General features: G+C 38.7%; 1 protein-coding gene across 1 annotated transcript in view; it reads left to right on the top strand.

Annotated features, from left to right (window-relative positions):
* LOC118815270 (exostosin-1) overlaps window positions 1-23,161 on the top strand; it is a 327,211-nt gene that overhangs the window by 283,928 nt on the left and 20,122 nt on the right. The window contains exons 5-7 of the mRNA XM_036581272.1: window positions 6,978-7,110; window positions 12,509-12,627; window positions 13,211-13,306. Of these exons, the coding sequence (XP_036437165.1) occupies window positions 6,978-7,110; window positions 12,509-12,627; window positions 13,211-13,306 (348 nt within the window). The remainder of the gene's footprint in view (window positions 1-6,977; window positions 7,111-12,508; window positions 12,628-13,210; window positions 13,307-23,161) is intronic.

Here is a 23,161-nt window from a genome sequence, read left to right as displayed (position 1 = left end):
TTTGTATGTGTAAGTGTCGGTTGAATCAGTAATATTGTGTGTGTGTGTGAGTGTGTGTGTTTGTGTTTTCATACTCTGTTTTACTGAAATCTTCCCAAATTTAAGTCCCTACACTAAATTTGTCATCACTTTATTAGGACCAAAGGAGAAAACAAGGTGTTTTGTGTGTGTCACTGCATGTTGCTTTAAAATTTGTTTGTGTGTGTGTTTGTGTGTATAATGTTTAGTGGAAATACCATCTCAATTCGGTCCCTAATTTAGACTTATTACCAAACATTTCTACAATTCGTTCCCCATTTTGGCTGATGGTCTTTGTGGGAACCTATAGAGCAAATGAGGAGTGTGTGCTTTGGATGTGTAAGTGTGGGTTGCATCAGTACTGTTGTGTGTGTGTGTGTGTGTGTGTGTGTGTGTGTGTGTGTGTGTGTGTGTGTGTTTGTACTCCATTTTACTTGTCCCCACAATTTAGTCCCACACTTTGTGTTTAGTGTGTGTCCGTGCATGTCACTTCAATACTTGTGTCTCTTTGTGTGTGTGTGTGTGTGTGTGTGCTTCATTTTACTCAAATGTCCCAATGTTTGCTTGCCCTTTTGTACTTTTCACCACTTTATGGGGACCAAGGAGAAAACAATGACTCTGTGTTTTGTGTCTGTTAGTGCATGTTGTTTCAGAACTACTTTGTATGTATGGCTGTGGGTGTGTGTGTGCTTGCAAGTGTGTGTGTGTGTGTGCGCTTGTGTGTGTGTGTGTGTGTGCGCTTGTGTGTGTGTGTGTGTGTGTTTGTGGGTGTGTGTGTGTGTTTGAGAGAGAGAAAGAGAGGGTGTGTATTCTTTTTTACTCAAATATATTCACAATTTGGTCCCTACTTTGGACTTTTCATTATGTTGTGAGGAAAAAAGCAGTTGCTTGTTATTTTAGAACTAGTTTGTATGTGGATGCAGCAGGGGTGTAGCTATAGGCAGGGCCTGGGGGGAAGTCAGGGCCCATTTGGCACTCACAATGCCCCACTAGCAGATTTCTGATTGCTTAAAGGAAAAAAGTCCAGTGAAAACATTGCATATGCTTAATGCTAAAGAATGAACCCAAAGGTGCCACCTCACACAAACAAAAATGCCCGCCAAAGCACCACCAATTTCTGGCAGCTGCTACCACCATACAACAGTTACACAACTGTGTGCTGTGATCAGTAGTGTCGAAATTTTAAATCAACTCTGCAGTGAGGCAAGGAACGAGCCTTTTTTTGAGGAAACATAACAACCTGCTGGACTGTTTCTGCAGATTGTGGAAATTTAGCTGAGCTGTGATATCGCTTCTTGTGAGCTACTGCTTACCTAGTTATAGCGAGCTCGATATGTGGTTGACCACAATAAAACAAGCAATGTGAGGAAAAATTATGACAGTCTGCACACATTTGGTCCACACATATAGTGCTGTAAAAGGTCAGTAATGTTTGTCATGTTTAAAATTTTGAGGTTTTTTCTCTCGGGTCATACTGTTTTATTTACTGTCCCCACAATTTTGTCCCCCTTTTTTCCTTTTTTAATGTTTTTTCAAGTTGTTTTGAGCACATTTTTCTAGTCTAAATGAGAAACATATCATTGTTGTCAGGAGAAAATCTCATATCTCCAAAATGGTAACTTTACACGAAAAGGAAAAAAACCAGTGGAATCAAAAATTCTTCCAATTCATTTTGGGTTGTTTCTTTTGGTCCATTCATCGTGACATTTACACACAATGTAAAGAGTAACAGGCATTTTTTTTTAGATTATTCCAAAAACTGGTAAACGACAAAAATGGAGATAAAAGAGTTTTTTTTTTTCGACCGCAGCGATATCTTTTTATATAAAGATACTACAAAAATTGCTATTCAAAGGAAGAGTCAAGATTAAGATTGCATCCAAAAGTTTTGGTCAAATTACATGTTCTGTTGATTTCCATAGAATATGTTAACACATTCGCAAAGGATATTTTTGCTTAAAACATGCAAAAGTGTGTTCTCTGTAGAGCCCATGTGTCAAACACAAGGCCCGTCAGGCCCATGACACAGTCCCATTCGGCCCATGAAATTTGTTACATTTTCTATTCTTATTAACCTGTTTCACCCTGAAATGCACCACAGTCCCCAGCATGCACTGCAACATAATGTGTATCCTGACCCCTCTTCCCCCACCAACAACAATCGATGGTCCAGCGGTTACACAGAAAGAAAAGATGCCTGACATCTAGTTCAAGCAAATAGGCAGTTTAAAAAATATCTAAAACAATTTATTTTTATTTAGAATTATATTTGAATAAGTATTTAGTGCCTATTTTGCTGTTGCAGTTTTGTCATATTTTGAATAAACAATGGCCCGTTCAGATCAGTAAAAATTGAATAAAAACACAACTGGTCGGCAGATTTACTGAGATTTTTTAAAAAGGTCTTCTTAGTGGTTGAGTTCGACACCACTGTTGTAGAGGATGTGTTCACATATTTTCACTTTTATTAATCAACATATCATTTGACCAGGGGTGCCTAAACCTTTGCACATGGCTGTACACAATAAAACAAGGTCACGTGTGTGTGTGTGTGTGTGTGCGTGTGTTGTGAGATGTGTGTGAACGTAGGGCCGCATGTGGCTTAATATGGGTTATTTACAGAGCCACAGGTCTGTCCTTATGAGATCCAGTCCTGACCTCCTTTGTTGATTAAGATGAGCTTGATTAATTAGTGCTACACAGAGGAGAGTTATCTTCTTAATTAAGATTCCCCCATTTGTGGAGAGCTTCCTCCTGGCAGGCTGCAGGAATGCCAGAGGTTGGCTGTTTGGATTTTTTTTTTTAGATTATTTGGCCTGCACAAGGAATAGAACAGTCACTCTTATCTGTGATGGCCTTTATATAGTTGTAGTGAAAGTAAAAGGCGATTTAAATTGAATTCCGTCCCAGTGACAATATATGCCGAGGCAATGGAGCAACAGTGTTCTGTAGTGTATGACACATTCACGGGCAAAAAATGTCTTGGGCTGATTGTGCTGTCTAAAAAAGCCAAGCGTAAATGCAACTGAGACGCATCGGAGACGAATTGCTGTCTGATCGCTCAGGCACTTCAGAAGGTGGTTCTGAGACATATTGGAGATGCTGGGAGCCGAGTGGAAATGGATATTTTTTTTTCCAAGCTGAATATGTAATTTTTACTGCTCCCAAAGGAAACTAGGGAGAGTGCGCACAACTTAACATGGGGTAAAAAGTAAAATAGCTTGTATATGTAGTTAAACAGGCCCAAGTAAAACATGCTATTGATAAAGTGCTCATATTCGCATATGAACATTATATCAACATTACCTGTGAATTTTCACAGCAATCAGATGTATTTCTCAAGACTTGCAATGAAGACCATATTATACAAGAAGAGTAACTTTTTTCATTGACTGCTTTCTGATTAATGAGTTGTGTATGTAAGTCACAGAAATCACACCTATATTATTTTAATCACTCACTTGGTGGCTTAAATGTAGCTCCAGTTTAAAACACGTACAGTAAATAGCGTACAGTGAGAGCTAGCCAGGCTGAAGTACAGCCTCCACACAGGGGGGTTAGTTTTAACATGCTGTTACTAAGCTGCTCAAAGTAAACAATGAAAGAAGTGTTTAGTGTTTACCATATTTATATTGTTGCAGATATTTTTATTATATTATGTATATTACAATATGTCACTGTTGTCGGAATAAAACCTTGTATCTCCAAAATGGTAACTTTACAGGAGAAGGAAAAAACCTGCTTTACTTTTAATGTAATGAATGAATGTAATGTAATTTAATGTAATCAATGAAACTAGACTTTTTTCCAAGTTGTTTTGGATCATTTCTTCTAGCCCATTCATCATGAAATTTACATACAATGTAAAGGACAACAGGCACTTTCAAATTATGTCAAAAACTAAAAACTGTCAAAATGAGGTTTTCTTCCAAAGGCAGAGATATTTTGTTTTTAAATTTCAAACAGCTTCAAAGAACCATATTGTATTGTGTTTACATCAGTTAACAGTAGCAACTCAGTCTTTTCCAATTATCCCTGACTATGGGATAGTGTAGTGTGATGGCTGGCTTACCCCCAGCAGGGATCATAAGCTGCTGGCCATGTGATGAGGTGGACTCAAGTGCAGACTCGATCTCACAGTCTTGTGACGGGGGTTATCATCACTGAGCTATCACAGCAGTGCTGTTAAGAGTTTCGTAGGAGGACTGATAAACAAAAGAGGGGAGGTTAAGGCCAAACAAAAGTAACACCAGAGCAGCTACAAACTAAAGAGTTTCAAAAAAGAGGAACAGTCACCAAATGGACACTCAATGTGTTTTTTGTTTGTTTGTTTGTTATTTATACTTACGCTGAGAGATACTCGAGTAACCAGAACATGAGACTCGAGAAAGGAACCAGCTTAATCTGAGACATGCACGTAGCGGTGTGAACTCAAGACCGAGCAGAAAGCAGCATGTGAGCACCTCTTAAGTAGGGTGCCCACAGCTGTTACCCCTCAGCCCTAGTTTACCCTTAGTGGTGCCTTGTCTCCCCCAGCGGCTGGAAGTGGCCTAGCATGAGGCCAGAACTTATAGATCGTAGCTGTAGATAGATTGTAACATAGGTGCTTGAAACACAGATGGCGCAGATGTTTGTGCTGCTTTATTATTCATTAATCAAATGCAGTTTGGGGGCTTGTGACCCATTGAAAAGAAAATTAGGCTACAAGCGACAACATTGCTGACTATAATGAAATAACAACTATCTGTGTTTGGCTTTAATTTGAGTTTAATGGAGAATATTTTTAAAAACCCATCAGATGTTTCACAATGTTAGTCTAAATGAAGCCATGAGTCCAATTTATCTGAATAACAGCAGTAATATGCAGAAAAAACATTCTGATATGAGGTAACTGAATGGTATGCTTCAATTGGCAGGCCTTTTCTGACAAACCAATGATCCAAATGTGGACATTTTGTCCACTATAGACAGTAATGCTGAAAAGTCACCTTTAAAAACATGTTATCAATAATATAGGCTAAAAATATATGTACCTTTGTGGCAGTCATCCCAAGACCCCCCAAATCCATCTTGTATCATTTCAAAAAGAGGGAATGGCATGCCACCCACCACCATCCCCAACCACGCCCCCTTCCTGTATTGCCGTATCATCAAAAACTACATTTTTTTTTAAAATACATAACTCAATAGAAGATTTCAGGTACAGCTGGTTCTGGTATCATGTGAGGAGATTCCATAAAATATTTTATTGTAATTGCTTGTATGCAAGGTTTACTTATTATAACCTATATAGTACCTAATTAGATGTCATTTAAAGTGACAATCACTAATAACTGGATTATTATCTGAATGTATGCACAATAAACATTTTGTTATACAAAGACCTTACAAATTATTGAACATGAATTCACATCTTATTACTGTATAATAGACAGCATTTCATTTCTATAGGTTCCAGGTAGCCTTGAGACACAAGATGTGTTCTAAATTCTGAAGCAAAGTTAAGGAATTAGAGGCTAACAAGTGCTAAACAAGTTTTCAGTGAGTCAAATATTCCCAGCTTGTTTGCTTTTGGCTACCAAAAGGCATAAAATTATCTTTAAACTATGGGATGCAAAATGACGTATTAAAAACGTGTTTAGCCATTTTAGCCTCTTATTAGTGATGACAAGAACTCTACTTTAGAATATGGAACACTTTTTTAGTTGCTTATTAAGCTCTTATTAGCTTTAATGCAGGAGTGACTTGATGCTGCCTAGAACAGATAAAAATAAATTGTTGCCAATTATACAGTAATAAGACTGTAGTTAATTAATCCCTGCTTAGTAATTAGCAAAACCTTTTAAAAAGCCATAACAAAGTGCATATTATGCATTATTACAATGAATAATGATTTTATTAATGATTTTCATAACAGACATCCAATTATGTACTAAGAGAGGTCATGATGTTTATAGTTTTATTTGCCGTGCATTAAGCTTTATTTGGTATAACCTATATTAGTACCAAATTAGATGTCTTTTAAAGTGACAAACACTAATAACTGCATTATTAGCTGTAATAACTCACAATAAACACTTTGTTATACAAAGACTTTATCATACAAGTTATTGAGCATAAATGTACACCTTGTTAATGTATAATAGGCAAGATTTCATTTAAATTGGTGCATTTGGCCTAAAGTGTCAGGAGTACCTGGAAATTCTGAAGCAAAATTAAGAAATTGGAGGCTGTGAGTCAATTTGCATTACAAATTGAATACATATTGATATTTTGATCACAAACAAAACTTTTACATACAATAATTTCACTGTATCTGCATTTGGTTGTTAAACTGGGTTGAAACTAACTTGATTTTTTTCCAGCTTGTCTGTTTTTGGCTACCAAAAAGCCATAAAATGACCTTTGCTTTAAAATATGGGATGCACAGCAAATAAAACTATAAACATTATGACCTCTCTTAGTACATAATCGGATGACTTATATGAAAATCATTAATAAAATCACTTATTAATAAATTTGTTTAGCCATTTTAGCCTGTACTAAGTGATGATTAGAACTCTACTTAAAAATAAAGAATGCTTTTTGAAGTATTAGTAGCTTATTAAGCTCTGATTAGCTTTAATGCAATAAACTCCAGGAGTGATTTGATGCTGCCTGGAACAAACAGAAATTAAATGTTACCAATTATACAGTAATAAGACTGTAGGTAATTAATTCCTGCTTAGTTGTTAGCAAAACATTTTTAAAAGTACCCAATATGCATTATTAGACTTATGTACTAATCTAGATTGTAATGTATAAAGCTTAATATATAGTGAATAACCCATTTATAACTGTCTGATTTAGGCTTTATTGGTGTTGTTTAACTCTTAATGTATATGTGTTGCTTAAACCGACAAATGAACTCTAACACACAGCGTTCTGTCTTCTTGTGTGTGTGTGTATGTTTTCCGCAGATCATCCAGGACAGGGTACACACACACATCTCCAGGAGCAGGTTGATGTGGAACTCTCTGCCTGGCGGACTGTACACACTCCCACACTTCTCCTCTGATCCCACACACTTTCCCTTCTACTACGGAGTCCTGGGTGAGTGTCACCTTTCTGGGATGTTGACATGCAGGCTGGTATCTGTCTGTCTGTCTGTGATTGTATCATTGATTTCAGCAGAGCCTCTGTCAGTGAATGTGTGTGTGTGTGTGTGTAAGTGTGTAGGCGAGAGAACGAGGAAAAAATGTTGTGCCTCCGTCTCTCCTGAGCATCGTCTGCTCAAAGCGGTAAAAGTCTGTCGCAGCAAAAATGAAACCGTAACTCAGATAGATGCCAACCTGTCTCAGAGCAGCAGTGTGTGTGCGTATGTGTATGTGTGTGTGTGTGTGTGTGTGTGTGTGTGTGTGTGTGTGTGCTAGTAGTTGTGTATGAACAGATATGTAGAAGTTTACTTTACCACCATACAGTCACTGTTGGGACAAAACCAGGCCCAGATCCAATCCAATGGGTTTTATGATTTCACGCCAAGGGGCTCGGGCCACTAGGGGACCCCTGCGAGCAATTATGCTAAAATTTGAATAGCTGTTTTGACACAGCAGAAAGAAATGAACTAATTTGTTTTTGTGTTATGGCCGATTCCTGACGTTTTTCATGTATTTCATCAACTCTTCATTTTCTCCGCACTGCTTAGTTACTGCTGCATCACCATTACCTCAGTCAGGAAATTTAAGGGGCGAATAGAGATAAGCTAAGCTAAATTTCTATTGGGAGGTGTCTGTCTCAAACCTTAACCCCTAAATTTACACTTGTAAAAGTAACTTACATGACTTTTAAAGTGAAGTTAGATTTAGATTCATCATGAGTTTGATTGTCCTCCCATGTTTTATGTCACCACTGAAACACAAAGAGTTTTCGTCCATAGGCAGAGCCGTATTTTAGCCACACCCCTGCATTTTAGAATAGGAAGTGAGACTTCATCCCTGTCCCTCTTGGCCACATGGTGAGCAGTTAGATTCACTTTCTGTGTTTTAATGAAAAATATTTAAAGATGTGTTTGCTGGTCATGTACTGGTCACCGTTTTTGAGGTCTGCTCAATATTAGCTAAAATTGTTACCACCGAAACAGTTACTGCTGAACCTTTTAGTAGAGGTTTGGTAGTATAATGATTATTTTGGTAGTGACAAAATGGAATGAATAACGTGAAAGTTGAGACCCCCTTGGTGGGCACGACGTGTTCCTGGGGGTCATGAGAGTGGTGCCATATACTTATACCATATGATGAGTGCATAGAAGTTCTGCTGAATGACTGAATGTTGATTAGAAATAGTTCATAATCCTCTGGGAGGGTCTTGATTGACGGCTGAAATTGAAGCACTTTTCAGTGCCAGGCTACAGATTTACGGATTAGCCAAGGAATGCAGGACTAATAAGTGAGTAGACTTAATATCTGATCATTCTTCTGTAATTTCTTAATGTGTATATTAGTGTGGGGGGCTGTAGGGGGAATAAGTTGGCAAAGAGGGGGTCAAGAAATATTTTTAACCCCGAGAAAGGGTCGCAAGGTTAAGACGTGCGACGTTGACGTGCGATTGTAGGTGTGTGTGGGTTGGTTGTCTAGGGTGTGTCGGTGTGTGTGTCCCTGTGCGCATGTGTGTGTTGAGTAAAGCACGCGCCGTCCCCGTACTTTATCTTGGTGCAGTAAATCTGTGCGGCTGAAGTGATGGATAGCCTGTTTCTCCAGTGGCAGCGACACTGTTAGTCTCACTTTCCATAATTCTGATGACACTGCAGTTTAGACTTCCTGTCAGCAGCTCTAAGCTGCTGTAACAGCTCTATGTGCTGATGAACGGCCTGCCCCACGGAGCCCACGGCCCCCACAGCCGGCCCGGCCCTCATAAATCTATCCGATTTCTTTTGTAATTTACAGAAGAACTTCACACACCAGAAAAGTATGGACCAGAAATTGTGAGCCAGATGACTGTAAGAGCACAAAATGTCCCGTGATGCGGCCAGAATATGTGCTAATAATGCGCCTGAAATTAACAAGTTTATATAGTGTTAGTCTGATGGTAAATATTTATTCAGCACGTGTTTGAAGCTCGTGTCTCCGTCTAGACGCTGTGTCTGCAGCAACTATTAAAGGAGGCCTCCTAACAACATGAGGCACTACTGCTAATCTCCGTCCATTTCCAGCACAATCTTTTCATGTTTTGCTCATTCCTCCCTCAAATTTATATACATTTTGTGTTTTACCACACATGTGACCCATAAACTGTGCATTCATTACATGTGGGTGGAATGCATCTAATCAATATTATTATTCTTATTATTATTATTCATTTTTTATCACTATTATTTTCAGACAGATTTTTGTTGCTAACTTGTCCCCCCAGTTTTTAAAATATGGACACCGTTCCAACTCCAGAATGTTCGGTCTTGTCGGGTACAGTGTGTTTATATACAGTTTTTTGATATGAACATATGTTTTCTTAGAATCATTGTCAAATTACATTTTTTTTCCCATAGACATGGATGGGGTGCAAAAGATTGTGTGCTCAACTTACATCCATTAGCAACACCCAGTTAAACCCTTAATTGGGCAGTTTTATTATACACTTGTATAACCTAAGAAAAGTTCAACCAATTTGCATTCCTGTAATTACTGAATTATAAGCCTTAGTATGTAAAAAGCCTGGGATTTTAAGGGGTTCACCATGTAGGAAACCATAGAAACATCCTAGCACCCACCTGGAATACCATAGCAACCACCTAACAACATCCTAGCAACAACTTCTTGGGGTACCATAGCAACCCTTTATCAACACCTTTGCAACCACCTAAAATACCATAGTAATCTTTTAGCAACACCCTAGCAACTGCCTAGCAACTGCCTAGCAACTGCTTAAGCTGCACAATTGCTCTGCATTTTCTTCAGGAAATGCACTTTTCTAACTCACATTTGAACCTGGTGCAAGACCGCACAAGCTTTAATAATAAAAAAAAATCATTTTTATGTTAAAATAATGGTGACAGCACACTTGCTAATAATGTTACTATTAGTGACCTTTGTCATTTTTTTTTTAACAAAGTGATAATTCTAAACATAACAACTGCAACATCAAAATACTGTTGTAGTCAACATTCTGGTGAACTTAGTGCTCATGCAGTAGTGCTTGGTAGTGAAGAAGCAAAGAATCAGCTAAATTGTGCTTTTCTAATTCTGACAGTTGGTGGAAGAGGTTGGCTCCTGTCAGCATAAACACATGGTTAGGGTTTTTAGCAGATTCCAACAATCTGAAAGTGATGCTTGTAGCCATTCCACCAAATATTCAAATTTTGGCACAATTAAATAGTGAAGATGTAAATAAAGTCATTCAGAGTGGTTTGATGTAAAATGTTCCATTTTAGAGACACTAACCAGAATTATTTACAGTGGTGGTGATAGGAACCAGACGTCTAGAGAGTGTAACTAAAAGCTACTTCACAGAAAGTTATGACATGAAATGATTATGAATACACTGCCTGATGCCTAAGACATTCATTCGTAATGATTTTAATAAGATTTTGGACTAAAATGTATTTGTTCAATCCATTCATGGAGGAGGGATACATGAAGGGTGTAGTAAGGCAAAGTAGTACTTAAAGGAAACTTACCTTTTGAGATTTGCCACTATTTTACTGTTAACGTTACATATAAAAACTCAGAAGACAGATGTAGGTTCACTGGTGCTTTTAGATAGGAAATAAAATATTTGTGTTGTGAATATTGTGAGCCCTGTTCCTTTCACCACCACTGTAAAGGAACCCAAGTTGGCAAGTTTTTCGATGATGATCAATCAGACCACTCTGAATACTTCTCATTTGGTTTATCAGTGGTACATTGCAGCTGTAGTATGGCATGTGGGCACTTTCAATCTACTATTTCAATGTTACATGTTTTGAACAGGTTTGTCATTCTGGAATACTACTTGGTCTGCTAGGTAAAACAGAGTAATGCCGTTTCAGATGCTGCTCTGTAGTGCTATGTCACAGCAAATAGCATCTTCCTTTCAAGCTGTGGTAGTTCATGGCCAGCAATCTTTTATGACTTATTTTTCCAGCTCTAGCCCAACTCGTTCAGCCCTTCAGCTTCCCCATGAGCAGAATCAGGTGTTAGTTGTCAGAGGAGGGAAACAGTGGAGTGGAGAAGATCCTGCAGAGCTAGAATGGAGAACCAGTTTTTAAATTATCAGCACATCTGCTGAATCTTTTAGTGTTTTCAGGACCACAAGCTGCTGTCCAGCCTTCACTAATGACGACAACTCCCTGCAGCACTTCTCATCCACATTCTGGAGAGAGAGAGAGAGAGAAATACTGGTCAAACACTTCATCATTAAGGACACTTCCTTGTATCTACACTCATTGTCCATTTTATCAGGTCTCTTTGCATTTTGAATGAGTGGATCAGACACAGCAGTGCTGCTCAGTCTCACTGCTGGACTGAGAATAGTCCACCAACCAAAAATATCCAGCCAACAGTGTCCTGTGGGCAACAACTGATGAAGGACTAGAGAATGACCAACAAACTGTGCAGCAGCAGATGAGCTACTGTCTCTGACTTTACATCCCTAAGGTGGACTAACAGGTAGGAGTGTCTAATAGAGTGGACAGTTTAAAAACTCCAGCAGCACTGCTGTGTCTGATCTACTCGTACCAGCAAAACACACACTAACACACCACCATGTCAGTGTTACTGCAGTGCTGAGAATGATCCACCACCTAAATAGTACCTGCTCTGTGAGGGTCCATGGGGGTCCTGATCATTGAAGAACAGGGTAAAAGGGGGCTAACAGAGTATATAGAGAAACAGATGGACTACAGTCTGTAATTGTAGAACTACGAAGTGCACCTATATGGTCGGTGGAGATGAATGACAATGAATGTAGATACAAAGAGGTGTACTTAATGAAGTGGCCAGTCAGTGTGACCCTATACATTAATGTATTGACAGTTTTAGATAATTTTGAACAGAAGTAAAAAGCGCTAGCTGGTACATGACTAGCAAGCACAGCTTTGAACAGTTGTACACACATAAAATCATAGTAATTCTCATTAAAATACAAAAAAAGTTTATTAACTGCAGAAAATCTGTTCCGGTAGTGACAATGCTTAATGCTCCACACTGATTTTCAGTTTTTGGGACCCATTCACTTCAAAACAATGGGATCTAACTTCTCACTATGTGGCCATGAGGGACAGGGATGCAGTTTCACTACCTGCTCTAAAATGTAGGGCATGGTTAAAATAAGGCTCCGCCTACTGACTGTTTCGGTAGTGACATGAAAACGGGGGTCACCATTTCTTTCATTAATATAGATTTTCAGTCAAAAATTAAACTCATGATAGATCCAAATCCTTCAACTAAATAAATTAGCTTATATATATATGTTTGTGTGTGTGTGTTTGTGTGTGTATATATATATAAATGCATTCATATGGGATCAATGTTGTGTGCAGGTAAGATTCCTCAGCAGGAGTTCACAGCTGTTATTCAGGCTGTAACTCCTCTCCAGTCTCCACTGCAGCCCATCCTCAAGCTCATCATCGCCGTGGCCAAGTCTAAATTCTGCGCACAGGTATGTGTGAGTGAAACACACAGCTAGAGGGAGACATATTCAGGGACACCCAATGCAGAAATGGTGCTTTTGGTCCATTCTTCATGAAATATACACACAATGTAAAGAACAGCAGCCATTTTCATGTTATGTCAAAAACTGACAAACAGCAAAAACGGACATATGAGGTTTTGTTCCAAAAGCAGCGATATGAAAAGTGATTTAAAAATAAAACTTTTATATAATTTCAGTGGAGTAAAAAAGTATGTTAAACTTTTAAAAATCAGCTCAAAAAATAAAGTATCATGCTTTGCGGGTCAAATTATTTTTGGTTTATTTATTAAGTGTAAATTAGTTAACACATTATTTATGGATAACACACTTCTGCACATTTCACTGCACAATCACTGTTTATTAACTAAATTGAACATATTGGGGGAAAATAAATATAAATTGCAGCCTGTGTAAAAGTTATGCCACATTTTATATTTTGTTGAATTTCTTGAATCACACCTTTTTTATCGCAGATGAACTATTTCAGATGCATGTGTGTGAACCTCATTCAGTACAACTAAGGTTTAAGGTGTGATTGAATTTGTTCCAGATCATCGTCCTGTGGAACTGTGACAAACCCTCTCCCCCCAGAAGCAAATGGCCGTCCACCACCATCCCTCTCACTGTCATTGAAGGAGAGAGAAAGGTAGAGAGAGAATGAGTGTGTGTTTGAGTGAATAACACAAATTTACTGTACATTTGATTTCAATGTCTAATACTTTTTTTTACATGGTTAGTTATATAATCAATGACCTTCACATTCTATTTACATGACATAAATAAAATTACATAATTACATGTAAGGTAATTATAGCATGTAAAATGTAACTAATCTACTTAGATTAGTATTATTTAATGAATTAAGCTCCTATTGGAGCTGTATTACTTTCATTAGAGGAGGTCTGGTAATGTAATTTGTAAGAAATCTGACTGACCGATTCATATAGCAATAAAGTATCTGAGGAATTTTCAAAAAATTGTTCTAAAAACCCAGATCAAAATGTCATAGCCCAGACATTCATTTCAGCACATTTACAAAAATGGTGCTCTAAAAAGATCCATTGAAACCACAAATGGTTCTACTACAGCAGTTATTCAGTTATATATGTGCTTGAATTCATTTTCAGATGTTCAAATGAAGTGCATGAATAAATCAAACTCAGTAAAGGCCTTTACAGTAATTTTACTGTAAAATCGAAGTAACTCTTGTGAATATGCTTTATGTTCCTGTAGATCTACAGTAATGAACATGATATAAACACTACATGTACTTTTAATGTGGCATTTGCTTTGATTTTACAGTAAAATTACTGTATGTCTGCAAAATTATTGTGAAATTTTACATGAACTTTTACAGTAAATTACAATTACAGTAAAATTACTGTATGTCTAAAGACCTTTACACATCTTCTTCAAGTGCAACTTATTTGTCCTCTGTTCATGTTCTGATAATTTTCGCATACGACGTGAACTTGGCCAGGCAACAACCAAGATGACGGAGTGCTTGTGTCCCAGCAGTTAGAACTTTTTCACAGACGTTGAATGGATTATGTTGCCCTCTGCTCTGTCATGAATAGTTTTAGCATCTCCAACAGCAGCTCAAACTGGGCTCAACCTGGGTCACAGAGTTGTTTAAGAAAGCGCTCAGACAGTTTCAGCTCCTGAATGAAGCAGTGAAGTTCTCTGTTCTCCTCTCGCTTTTCCCCAGTGGAAAGTAGCCTAATGTCACTGTTTGCGTGTTTTATGTGGAGCAAAGACACTTGAGGACATCCTGCCTGTTTGTTTGTTCTCTTCAAAGAGCAAAGAACATTTAACAAAAAATACAGGTCTAAGCTTCCAATAACTCACTGTACATTCAGTTTTTTACTGTGTAAATATACGGAAAAGAGACTGTTAGAGCAGCAATTCGTTATTTCTAGCCTCTGCAAAGAGAGAGAGAGAGAGAGAGAGAGAGAGAGAGAGAGAGAGAGAGAGAGAAAGAGAGAGAGAGCGGTAGTGGATGTTAGATTTATTGATCTGCTGCTGTGTTGGTCTGCAATCACAGCGGCTTAACAGATCTCCTGTATTTTACTGTATGTTGAGAGATTTTAATAAACTGACCTTTACCTTCACTTTATACTTTATATGTGTGTGTGTGTGCATGTGTGTGCATGTGTGTGTGTGTGTGTGTGTGTGTGTGTGTGTGGTGGATGCTCCACAGCTGTGTGTGGGTGAATGTGTGAAGTTCTGAGATCCTCCTGAAGTTAGCTCTTTCCATCCTTATCTCTCTCTCTCTCTCTCTCTCTCTCTCTCTCTCTCTCTCTCTCCTTCATCTTTGGTTTAATCTCTGTGCTTTGTCTCTCTGTCTTTTTTCAATCTCTCAATCTATCTCTCTGACCATCTCTCTTTTTCTGTTTCACTCTCTTTCCTTTTCTCTCTCTACCCCCTCTCTCCTCTCTTTCTATCTTTCTTTGTCACTCTTACTCTCCTTCTTTTTCACTCTTTTTCTATCCATCTCTCCCTCCTTCTCTCTCCTTCTTTCCCTTCTTCTTTTTTTTACTTCCTCTTCTTCTTCTTCTGTTTCATCCCTCTTTCCTTTTCTCTCTCTACCCTCTCCTCTATCTCTTTCTATCTTCCTTTTTCACTCTTTTTCCTTCTTTTTTTTTACTCTTTTCCTATCCATTCCTCCCTCCTTCTCTCTCCTTCTTTCCCTTCCTCTTCTTCTTCTTCTTCTTTTTCTTCTTCTGTTTAACTCTTTCTCTAATTGTCTCTCCCTCTTTGTGTCTTTCATTTTCTCTTTCTGTTTCACTTTTTCTCTATCTATCCTTGTATTTTACTCTTCTGTTTTCTTTCTCTCTCCCCTTTCTCTCTACCTTTTTATCCATCTCTCTTTCTCTGTTTCTTCCTTTCTCTCTCTTTTTCTTTCTTTTTGGCCTTCTCTTCTCCCTTCTGTTTGTCATTTTCTCTCTCTCTCTCTCTCTCTCTCTCTCTCTCTCTCTCTCTCTCTCTCTCTCTCTCTCTCTCAGACCAGTCTGTCCTTTTATTGACTCTCTACCTATTTACCTCACCCTCGTTTTTCAGTTTTCCTTTTCTCTGTGCTCGCTCTCTCCTACTCTTTTGGACTCTCTCTCCTGCCCCTCTCCTTCTCTCTCAGTAACTGAATGCTGAGGTGGTCTTTAAACAGGTGGTCTTTAAACCTCCTCCAGTTTATTGCCTATAAAGAGTGTTTCTCTCCTGTTGGGTTTTTTGTCTGATTTTCATGGGACACTTGAAATCCTTGCGGTCATCATCACTTTCATCATTAATGAGGTTTTTAATCTAAATTGATGAGCAGTTTTTCTACTAGATTAATCTCAGGGTGATTACGTACTCCAGTCGCTGTGTAACATAGAACGTCCCCGCGTTCATTCATTTATATACTCTTCCCTTCATTTATTCCTCTTTGTTGTTTCATTCACCAACAGATACTTACAATGTAGAAAAAAACACTAACAATTTTTGTTAAGTATTTTAAGATTTAACACATTTATTTTAAATAAAACCATATAAACAGTTCCAAACTTTTGAAATAATACTTTCTATCTATCTATCTATCTATCTATCTATTAAGATAAATTAATGTTAATTTGTGAATTCACTGTTACACATAAATATACACACGATATTTATATAAGCTAAAGGTCACACTGCACACTGAACCAAATGCTGGAATGTTTAATTTCTTGCTTTATTAGTTGCAGCGATTCATTATTCTGGTGACATTTCATTTAAATAGCTGTAATGGCTCGGTTTGAATCTAATTAGCAGCAGTTCCATAATGACTTTGATTTTAATAAGCACATTATTATCCCTGCTACATAATGAAATATATGTTTTGTGTTCATGAGTTTGCTTAATAATAAACATAATCACTCATTTGTAATACTAACTGTAGCTTGGCTGCACTCGGAAAAAAATGGTGAATGTCTTTATGTTTACTTGGACCAAAGCGCTGGTCACCAGGGATTTGACTCTGGCCAATCAGATGGCTCAGCCTTCTGTGTGGGAATTGTGGGTAAAGGGTTATATGTGGGGTTGGCATGCACTGATTTATTATTAATGTAGGTGATTAAAGGTCTCTCTCTCTCTCTCTCTCTCTCTCTCTCTCTCTCTTTCTCTTTTCTTGCTTCCTTCTACTTCTTTCCCTCTTTCTTTTTGTTCTCTCTGTCTCTCTCACAAAAGTGGAGATGGTGAAAGTCATGGTGTTAGAATGTGAATCTGATCTCATATCCCGATGTGTGTGTGTGTGTGTGTGTGTGTGTGTGTGTGTGTGTGTGTGTGTGTGTGTTTGTGTTTCTGTGTCACTGGGACACAGGGATCATAAACATCAGTGGGGCAGACTCTCACCAGGGCTAGTTAAACCTGACCTTCATGAAGATACAGTGAGAGAGAGAGAGAGAGAGAGAGAGAGAAAGAGAGAGAGATAGACAAAAAGGGAGAGAGAGCAAAAGAGAGAGAGGGAGAAGATGTGTGGAATATAGACAGTGAAAGAGTGAGATGGACAGAGAGAAAAGCTACTGATCAAGTTTTTAAGTGATATTAATCTTTAATTCATGCAGTCCAATTTTATTTTTATCTTTATAATGTGTCTCAAGTCTGGTCAAAGCTCAGATGTTCACAAGTCACTTCTTGTGAATCCAATTCAAGTCTTGACTCCTTGAGGTGTGAGTCTGAGTCTAGTCTCGAGTCTCTGAGGTGTGAGTCCAAGTCAAGCATCATGTGTCTGAGGGGCAAATTTAAGTCGCCTTGAGTCTCTTAGATGAATGTTCAAGTTAAGTCTCGAGTCTCTGAGATGCAAGTCTGAATTGAGTTCCAAGTCTCCAAAGTGTGGGTCCAAGTCGAGTCTTGTGTCCCTGAGGTGTGAGTCTGAGGCAAGTTTCGAGTCTGTGAGGTGCAAGTCCAAGTCAAATGTCAAGACTCTGATGTTACTGAAAAGTCTCTGGGGTGCGAGTCTCAGTCAAGTTTCAGATTGCTGAGGTGCAAAACCGAATCAAGCCTGTGAGTCACTAATCTGAGTCAAATCTCAAGTCTCGAGTCTCAGGTCAATATCAGGTCTCAATTATGTAAGGTGCAAGTCTGAGGTGAGAGTCTAAGTCAAGTCTCAAATCTCTGAGGTATAAGTTTGAGTCGAGTCTTGAGCATCTGAGATGTGAGTCTGAGTCAAGTCTCAAGTCTCTGAGGTATACTTCTGAGTCGAGTCTCGAGCCTCTGAGGTGTATGTCTGAGTTTGGTCTCCAATCTCTGAGGTGCAAGTCCAAGTCAAATGTCAAGACTGAGGTATAAGAAAGAGTCAAGTTTTGAGTCTCTATAGTCCAAGACTGAATCAAGCCTCTGAGGTGCATGTGCAAGCCCAAGTCCAGTCTCAGGTCTCTAAAGTGTAAGTCCAACTCAGGTCTCAAGTAAATAAGGTGTGAGTCCGAGTCTCTGTCCGAGTTCAAGTGTCAAGTCAGGCGTGAGTTGGAGTCTAGTCTTGAGTCTCTAAGATGTAAGCCTGAGTCAAGTCTTGTGTCTCTGAGGTGTGAGTCAGAATCTAGTCTCATGTCTCTAAGATGCAAGTCTGTGTCAAGTCTTAAGTGTCTAAGTCGCAAGGTATAGTTGAGTCCTGGGTCTCTGAAGTCCGAATCGAGTCTCGAGTGTCTGAGTTGTGAGACTGATTCAAGTCTTGAGCCTCTGAGGTGAAAGTCTGAGTCTAGTGTGAGTCTGAGTCTAGTCTTGAGTCCCTGATGTGTGAGACCAAGTTGAGTCTCTGAGATGCAAGTCTGAGTCTAGCCTTGAGTCTCTGAGGTGTGAGACTAAGTTGAGTTTCTGAGGTGTGAGTCTGAGTTGAGTCTCGAGTCTCTGAGGTGGAAGTCTGAGTCTAGTCTTGAGTCTCTAAGGTGCAAGTCTGAGTGTAGTCTTGACTCTCTGAGGTGCAAAGCATAGTTGGGTCCTAGGTCTCTGAGGTGCGAGTCTTGAGTCCAGTCTTGAGTCTCTAATGTGCAAGTCTGAGTCTAGCCTTGAGTCTCTAATGTGTGAGATCAAGTTAAGTCTCTGAGGTGCAAGTCTGAGTCTAGTCTTGAGTCTCTGAGGTGTAAGGTGTAGTTGAATTTTAGGTCTTTGAGTCTGAGTAGACTCTTCAGTATCCAAGGTGCAAGACTGAGTTGAGTCTATGAGGTGTGAGCCTGAGTCGAGTCTCGAGTCTCTAAGGTGCAATTCGGAGTCCGGTCTTGAGTCTCTGACGTGTGAATTGGAGTCCAGTCTTGAGTCTCAGGTGTGCCAGTCTGAGTCCAGTCTCAAGTCTCAGATTTGCAAGTCTGAGTCCAGTCTCAAGTCACTTAGATGCAAGTCTGAGTGTAGTGTGAGACTGAATTGGCTTTGAGGTGTGAGTCGAGTCACGAGTCCACTTGTGATTGTGTTATATGTAAAGTTTATGTATATGAGGGCAAATTGGCATTTGTCATTTGAAAGTGATCTGCTAATGAGGAAGATGTGCACACTTGCCTTCTTGGTTGCACTTATTGAAGCTGATTCATCAATTACACTTAAATGTCTGCTCATTTTGAAGTGGAATGTCCACAGTGTGAGCTTATGGCCCACAGTTATCCATATGGCCCTATGTTATTCCCTGAATTCATCTGTAGTTTAATAATCAAACAAGAAAATAAATATCCTGTGACTTCAGGTGCTCATTGGCTAATTAACTTTTTAAAAAATCTGCTTCCTTTTTAAATGAAGCCGTTTAAATTACTCAGACCCTTTAATTAAGAGTCAATACCATAATTAGCCCAGTGCTTCCCTCAAGCCCTTATTGACTGTAATGATTTAACACAGCCACGTCATATTAGCCTGTGGATCGATGGGTAGTGGGGTACGCACCGGCGCCCACAGGGCCTGTGCTCATTTGCAACAGCAATACTGTACTTACTTAACTTGTGTTCTGGAATAAATGCGAGTATTTCTATTTAGAAATTGCTGAAACAGCTCTGCTGCCTCGGGCCCAGTTCTAAGTTTACTAACAGAGAGCATCATGTTGGGCATTTTGGTGTGTGCAGTTTTAGTGTTGCGTATTCAGGAATGATTTACACTTTGTGTTCTGTTTTTGTTGAGTCATTTTTTGCCAGTTATATCTGATGCAAGTTATAGCATAACAGGACCACCTCATAAGCACAAGGGCGAAAAGTTAATATGCAGCCAGCGGACATAATAATGGAATTGTTGTTTTATAATAGTTTGGAGTAAAGTTTAAATTACATGTGTGTATATATATATATATATATATATATATATATATATATATATACATACATATATATATGTATATATGTATCACTGTTGTCAGAAGAAAACCTTGTATCTCCAAAATAGTAGCTTTACAGGACTTTTAATGTAAGTCAATGGAACCAGAATTTTTTTCCAATTCATTTTGGGCCATTTCTTTTGATCTATTCTTCATAAAACGAATATACAATGTAAAGGGCAACAGGCTTTTTCAAACCATGTCAAAAACTGAAAAAACGACAAAAATGGAGATACGAGGTTTTGTTCCGACAACATATATATATATATATATATATATATATATTATATATATATATATATACATATATACATATATATATGTATATGATTGCGAGTGCGTTGAAAGACAATTTGAAGAGAACTTAGTCAAAACTTGGTGTTGGACTTGTCTTCTGAGGATGTTAGTGAATTATTAACTACTGTCATAACATCTTCACCAGTCTAACATTAATTCTGCACTTGAGACTTAAACTTAGAGCCAGACCTTCTTTTTGAGAATGTGCATGTGATATTAATATGTAGAGACATCTAATGTGGTCCAAAGAACTCCTGAGAAATTGGACCTCTGACTTTGAAATGATTAATTTAGGCTATATCCCTTTAAAGCAGCATGTTGTTTTTTCTTCTGACAAATTTTACTTCTTTCACTTTTAACAACAAAAAAAAAATTACATAGTTCAGCTTTAGTTACATTTACAGTGGATTTACAGTCTGTATCAACAGTCTGTCTATTTTTTCCCTGTTTTCTGTTTGTTGTGGTGACAAGATATGATAAAAGTGTAAAGGATGCTTTTTCTTTCTGCCAAATGAGACATTACACAACAATATCTTTTATCAAATTCAAAAAAAAGGTGCTTGCTAAGGTGTTGCCAGGCCATTCCTATGACTGCAAGAGATTATGAATATCATAACAATGCATAGGCCATTGCTATGGTATTCCAGGTGGTTGCTAAGGTGTTGCCAGGCCATTGCTATAGTATCCCAGGTGGTTGCTGAGGTATTGCTAGGCGATTGCTCCAGTATCCCAGATGGTTGCTAAAGTGTTGCTGGGTCATTGCTATGGTATTCCAGGCGGTTGCTAAAATGTAAATAGGCCATTGCTATGTTGTCTCAGGTGGTTGCTAAGGTGTTGCTAGGCCATTGGTATGGAATTCAAGGTGGGTGCTAAGTTGTTGCCAGGCCATTCCTATGGTTGCAGGAAATTCTGAATATCACTGCAATAGATAGGCCATTGGTATGGTATCCCAGGCAGTTGCTAAGGTGTTGCTAGGTCACTGGTATGGTATTCCAGGTAGTTGCTAAGGTGTTGCTAGGCTATTTCTATTGATTTCAGGAGACTGTGAATGTCATAGCAATGGATAGGTCATTGCTATGGTATCCCAGGTGGTTACTAAGGTATTGCTAGGCCATTGCTACAGTATTCCAGTTGGTTGCCAAGTTGTTCCTAAGCCATTGTTTTGTTATCAGAGGTGGTTGCTAAGGTGTTGCTAGGTCACTGGTATCGTATTCCAGGTGGTTGCTAAGATGCTGCTAGGCTGTTCCTATGGTTGCAGGATATGTGGATCTGACTTTTGTTAAGCCGACTCAATAAGAAGAAGATAAACAGGACAGTAAGTTGGCTTTGTCAAGCCAAATTAATTACACTATGCTTTTGTTACTGCCAGCGATTGCTGCCACTCCTGACGGTTAAACAGTCTTTTTTATGTCAGTCAGCCAAAAACCTAGTACTAAAGAGGTGCTATGTTGGATCGCTGCCAAATGGCCCAAAGCTTAATCAGACTGTCAACAGTGCAGGGATGGCATGTGAAAGAGGACCTGGGAGAGACCTCCAGTGCCGCGAGGAAGTGAGTGACAGCTCAGTCGCCGTGGTAACACCCTAATCAGTGGGATAGGACAGTAGTAGAGTGAGAGGAAGTGAAAGAGGGGATGTGGAATGTTCTGGAAAAGACCAGTCAGGGTGAGCGGCACACAGGCACACCTGTCTGATTCTCTCTCTCTCTTTCTTTCTGTGTCCTGAAGCGCATCTTATAGCCATTAGGGTGCTGTCGATGAAGCAGTAAGATGACAAATAAGCTCTTAGACAAAGAAAGAGTGAGTGTGTGTGTTTGAGTGCATCCGGTGCTGTGCAAAAGTTAAAGATCACCCTTCTTTTCGTTAATTTACAGTTAAAAGTATGAGGTATTCATCATTTAGAAGGTGTTTCTCAGAAAACTAGACAAAAGACAATCCACTTGCATAAGATCAGGGAAGGTCGAAGGGAAATAAAATGAAAAACAGGAGTTTGAAAAATTACTAAAAGATTTTAAAAAAAAACGGAGACTCCTAACAACCACCTACTGGATCTGGTAGACTAATTTAAGACCTGACCTAATTTAATAAAGAATTGCTTAGATAAACTTGATATTGGATGGTATACTAGACTTGCTTGAGGAGAGCTTTGGAAATGGTTAAGCTAACACACTCACACACATCAAATGACAATGTTTTGTTTATTTTTTAAATTTGTATTTATTGCAATATTAGTGTTTAATTGAATATATAAAGTTTATAGCCCAGGGTCCAGTTGCACCAGCAGTACGTAAGTCAACCATAGGCTAGTTAGAATGTAAGGTTTTTACTAAGTTCAGGTTTACATGTTACTAAATCTGAAGAAGGTGCACCACACAAACTAGTTTTAACGTTCAGCTTAGTAGTTACTCAATATTTACTCCTCCCCCTAAGCAGGTATAAGCAGATCCAGATCATAAAGGGTTTTATGGGTGCGTGCCCAGGGGCCCAAGCCACCAGGGGGCCCCATGATCAATTATGAGAAAATCTACCCAGCTGTTTTGACTCGCCGTGGGAGCTTGACTAGCAGCAAAGTGGAAAAAATGACCTAATTTGTCATTGTGTTGAGGCCAATCATGATCTTGAAGCTCTCCATGTCTTTCCTAAATGCCTGCTTCATTTTCTCCAGCAACAATTTGCTGCTTTACTCTATCTTTGTATATTTCAGCTGTTTGATTTTATGTCTTCATTAAGGTAAATGTTTAATTGGTTGTTGGGTGATCTCGTTAATATGGGCGTAATCTTGCCGTTGTTATGTGTTGAATGGAAAGAAACATTGCGATTTCAGTGGTGATGTGCCCAACTGGTGTTAACCAAGGTCTTAGTAAGGACTTTACGTACAAACTTACATATAAACTTACACAAAACTGGTACAATA

The sequence above is a fragment of the Colossoma macropomum genome, unplaced genomic scaffold (assembly GCF_904425465.1).
Source record: "Colossoma macropomum unplaced genomic scaffold, Colossoma_macropomum, whole genome shotgun sequence".
In the NCBI taxonomy this organism is placed as follows: Eukaryota; Metazoa; Chordata; class Actinopteri; order Characiformes; family Serrasalmidae; genus Colossoma; species Colossoma macropomum.
Note: the sequence above shows the minus strand (reverse complement) of the source record. Positions and strands in the feature narration are given on the sequence as shown.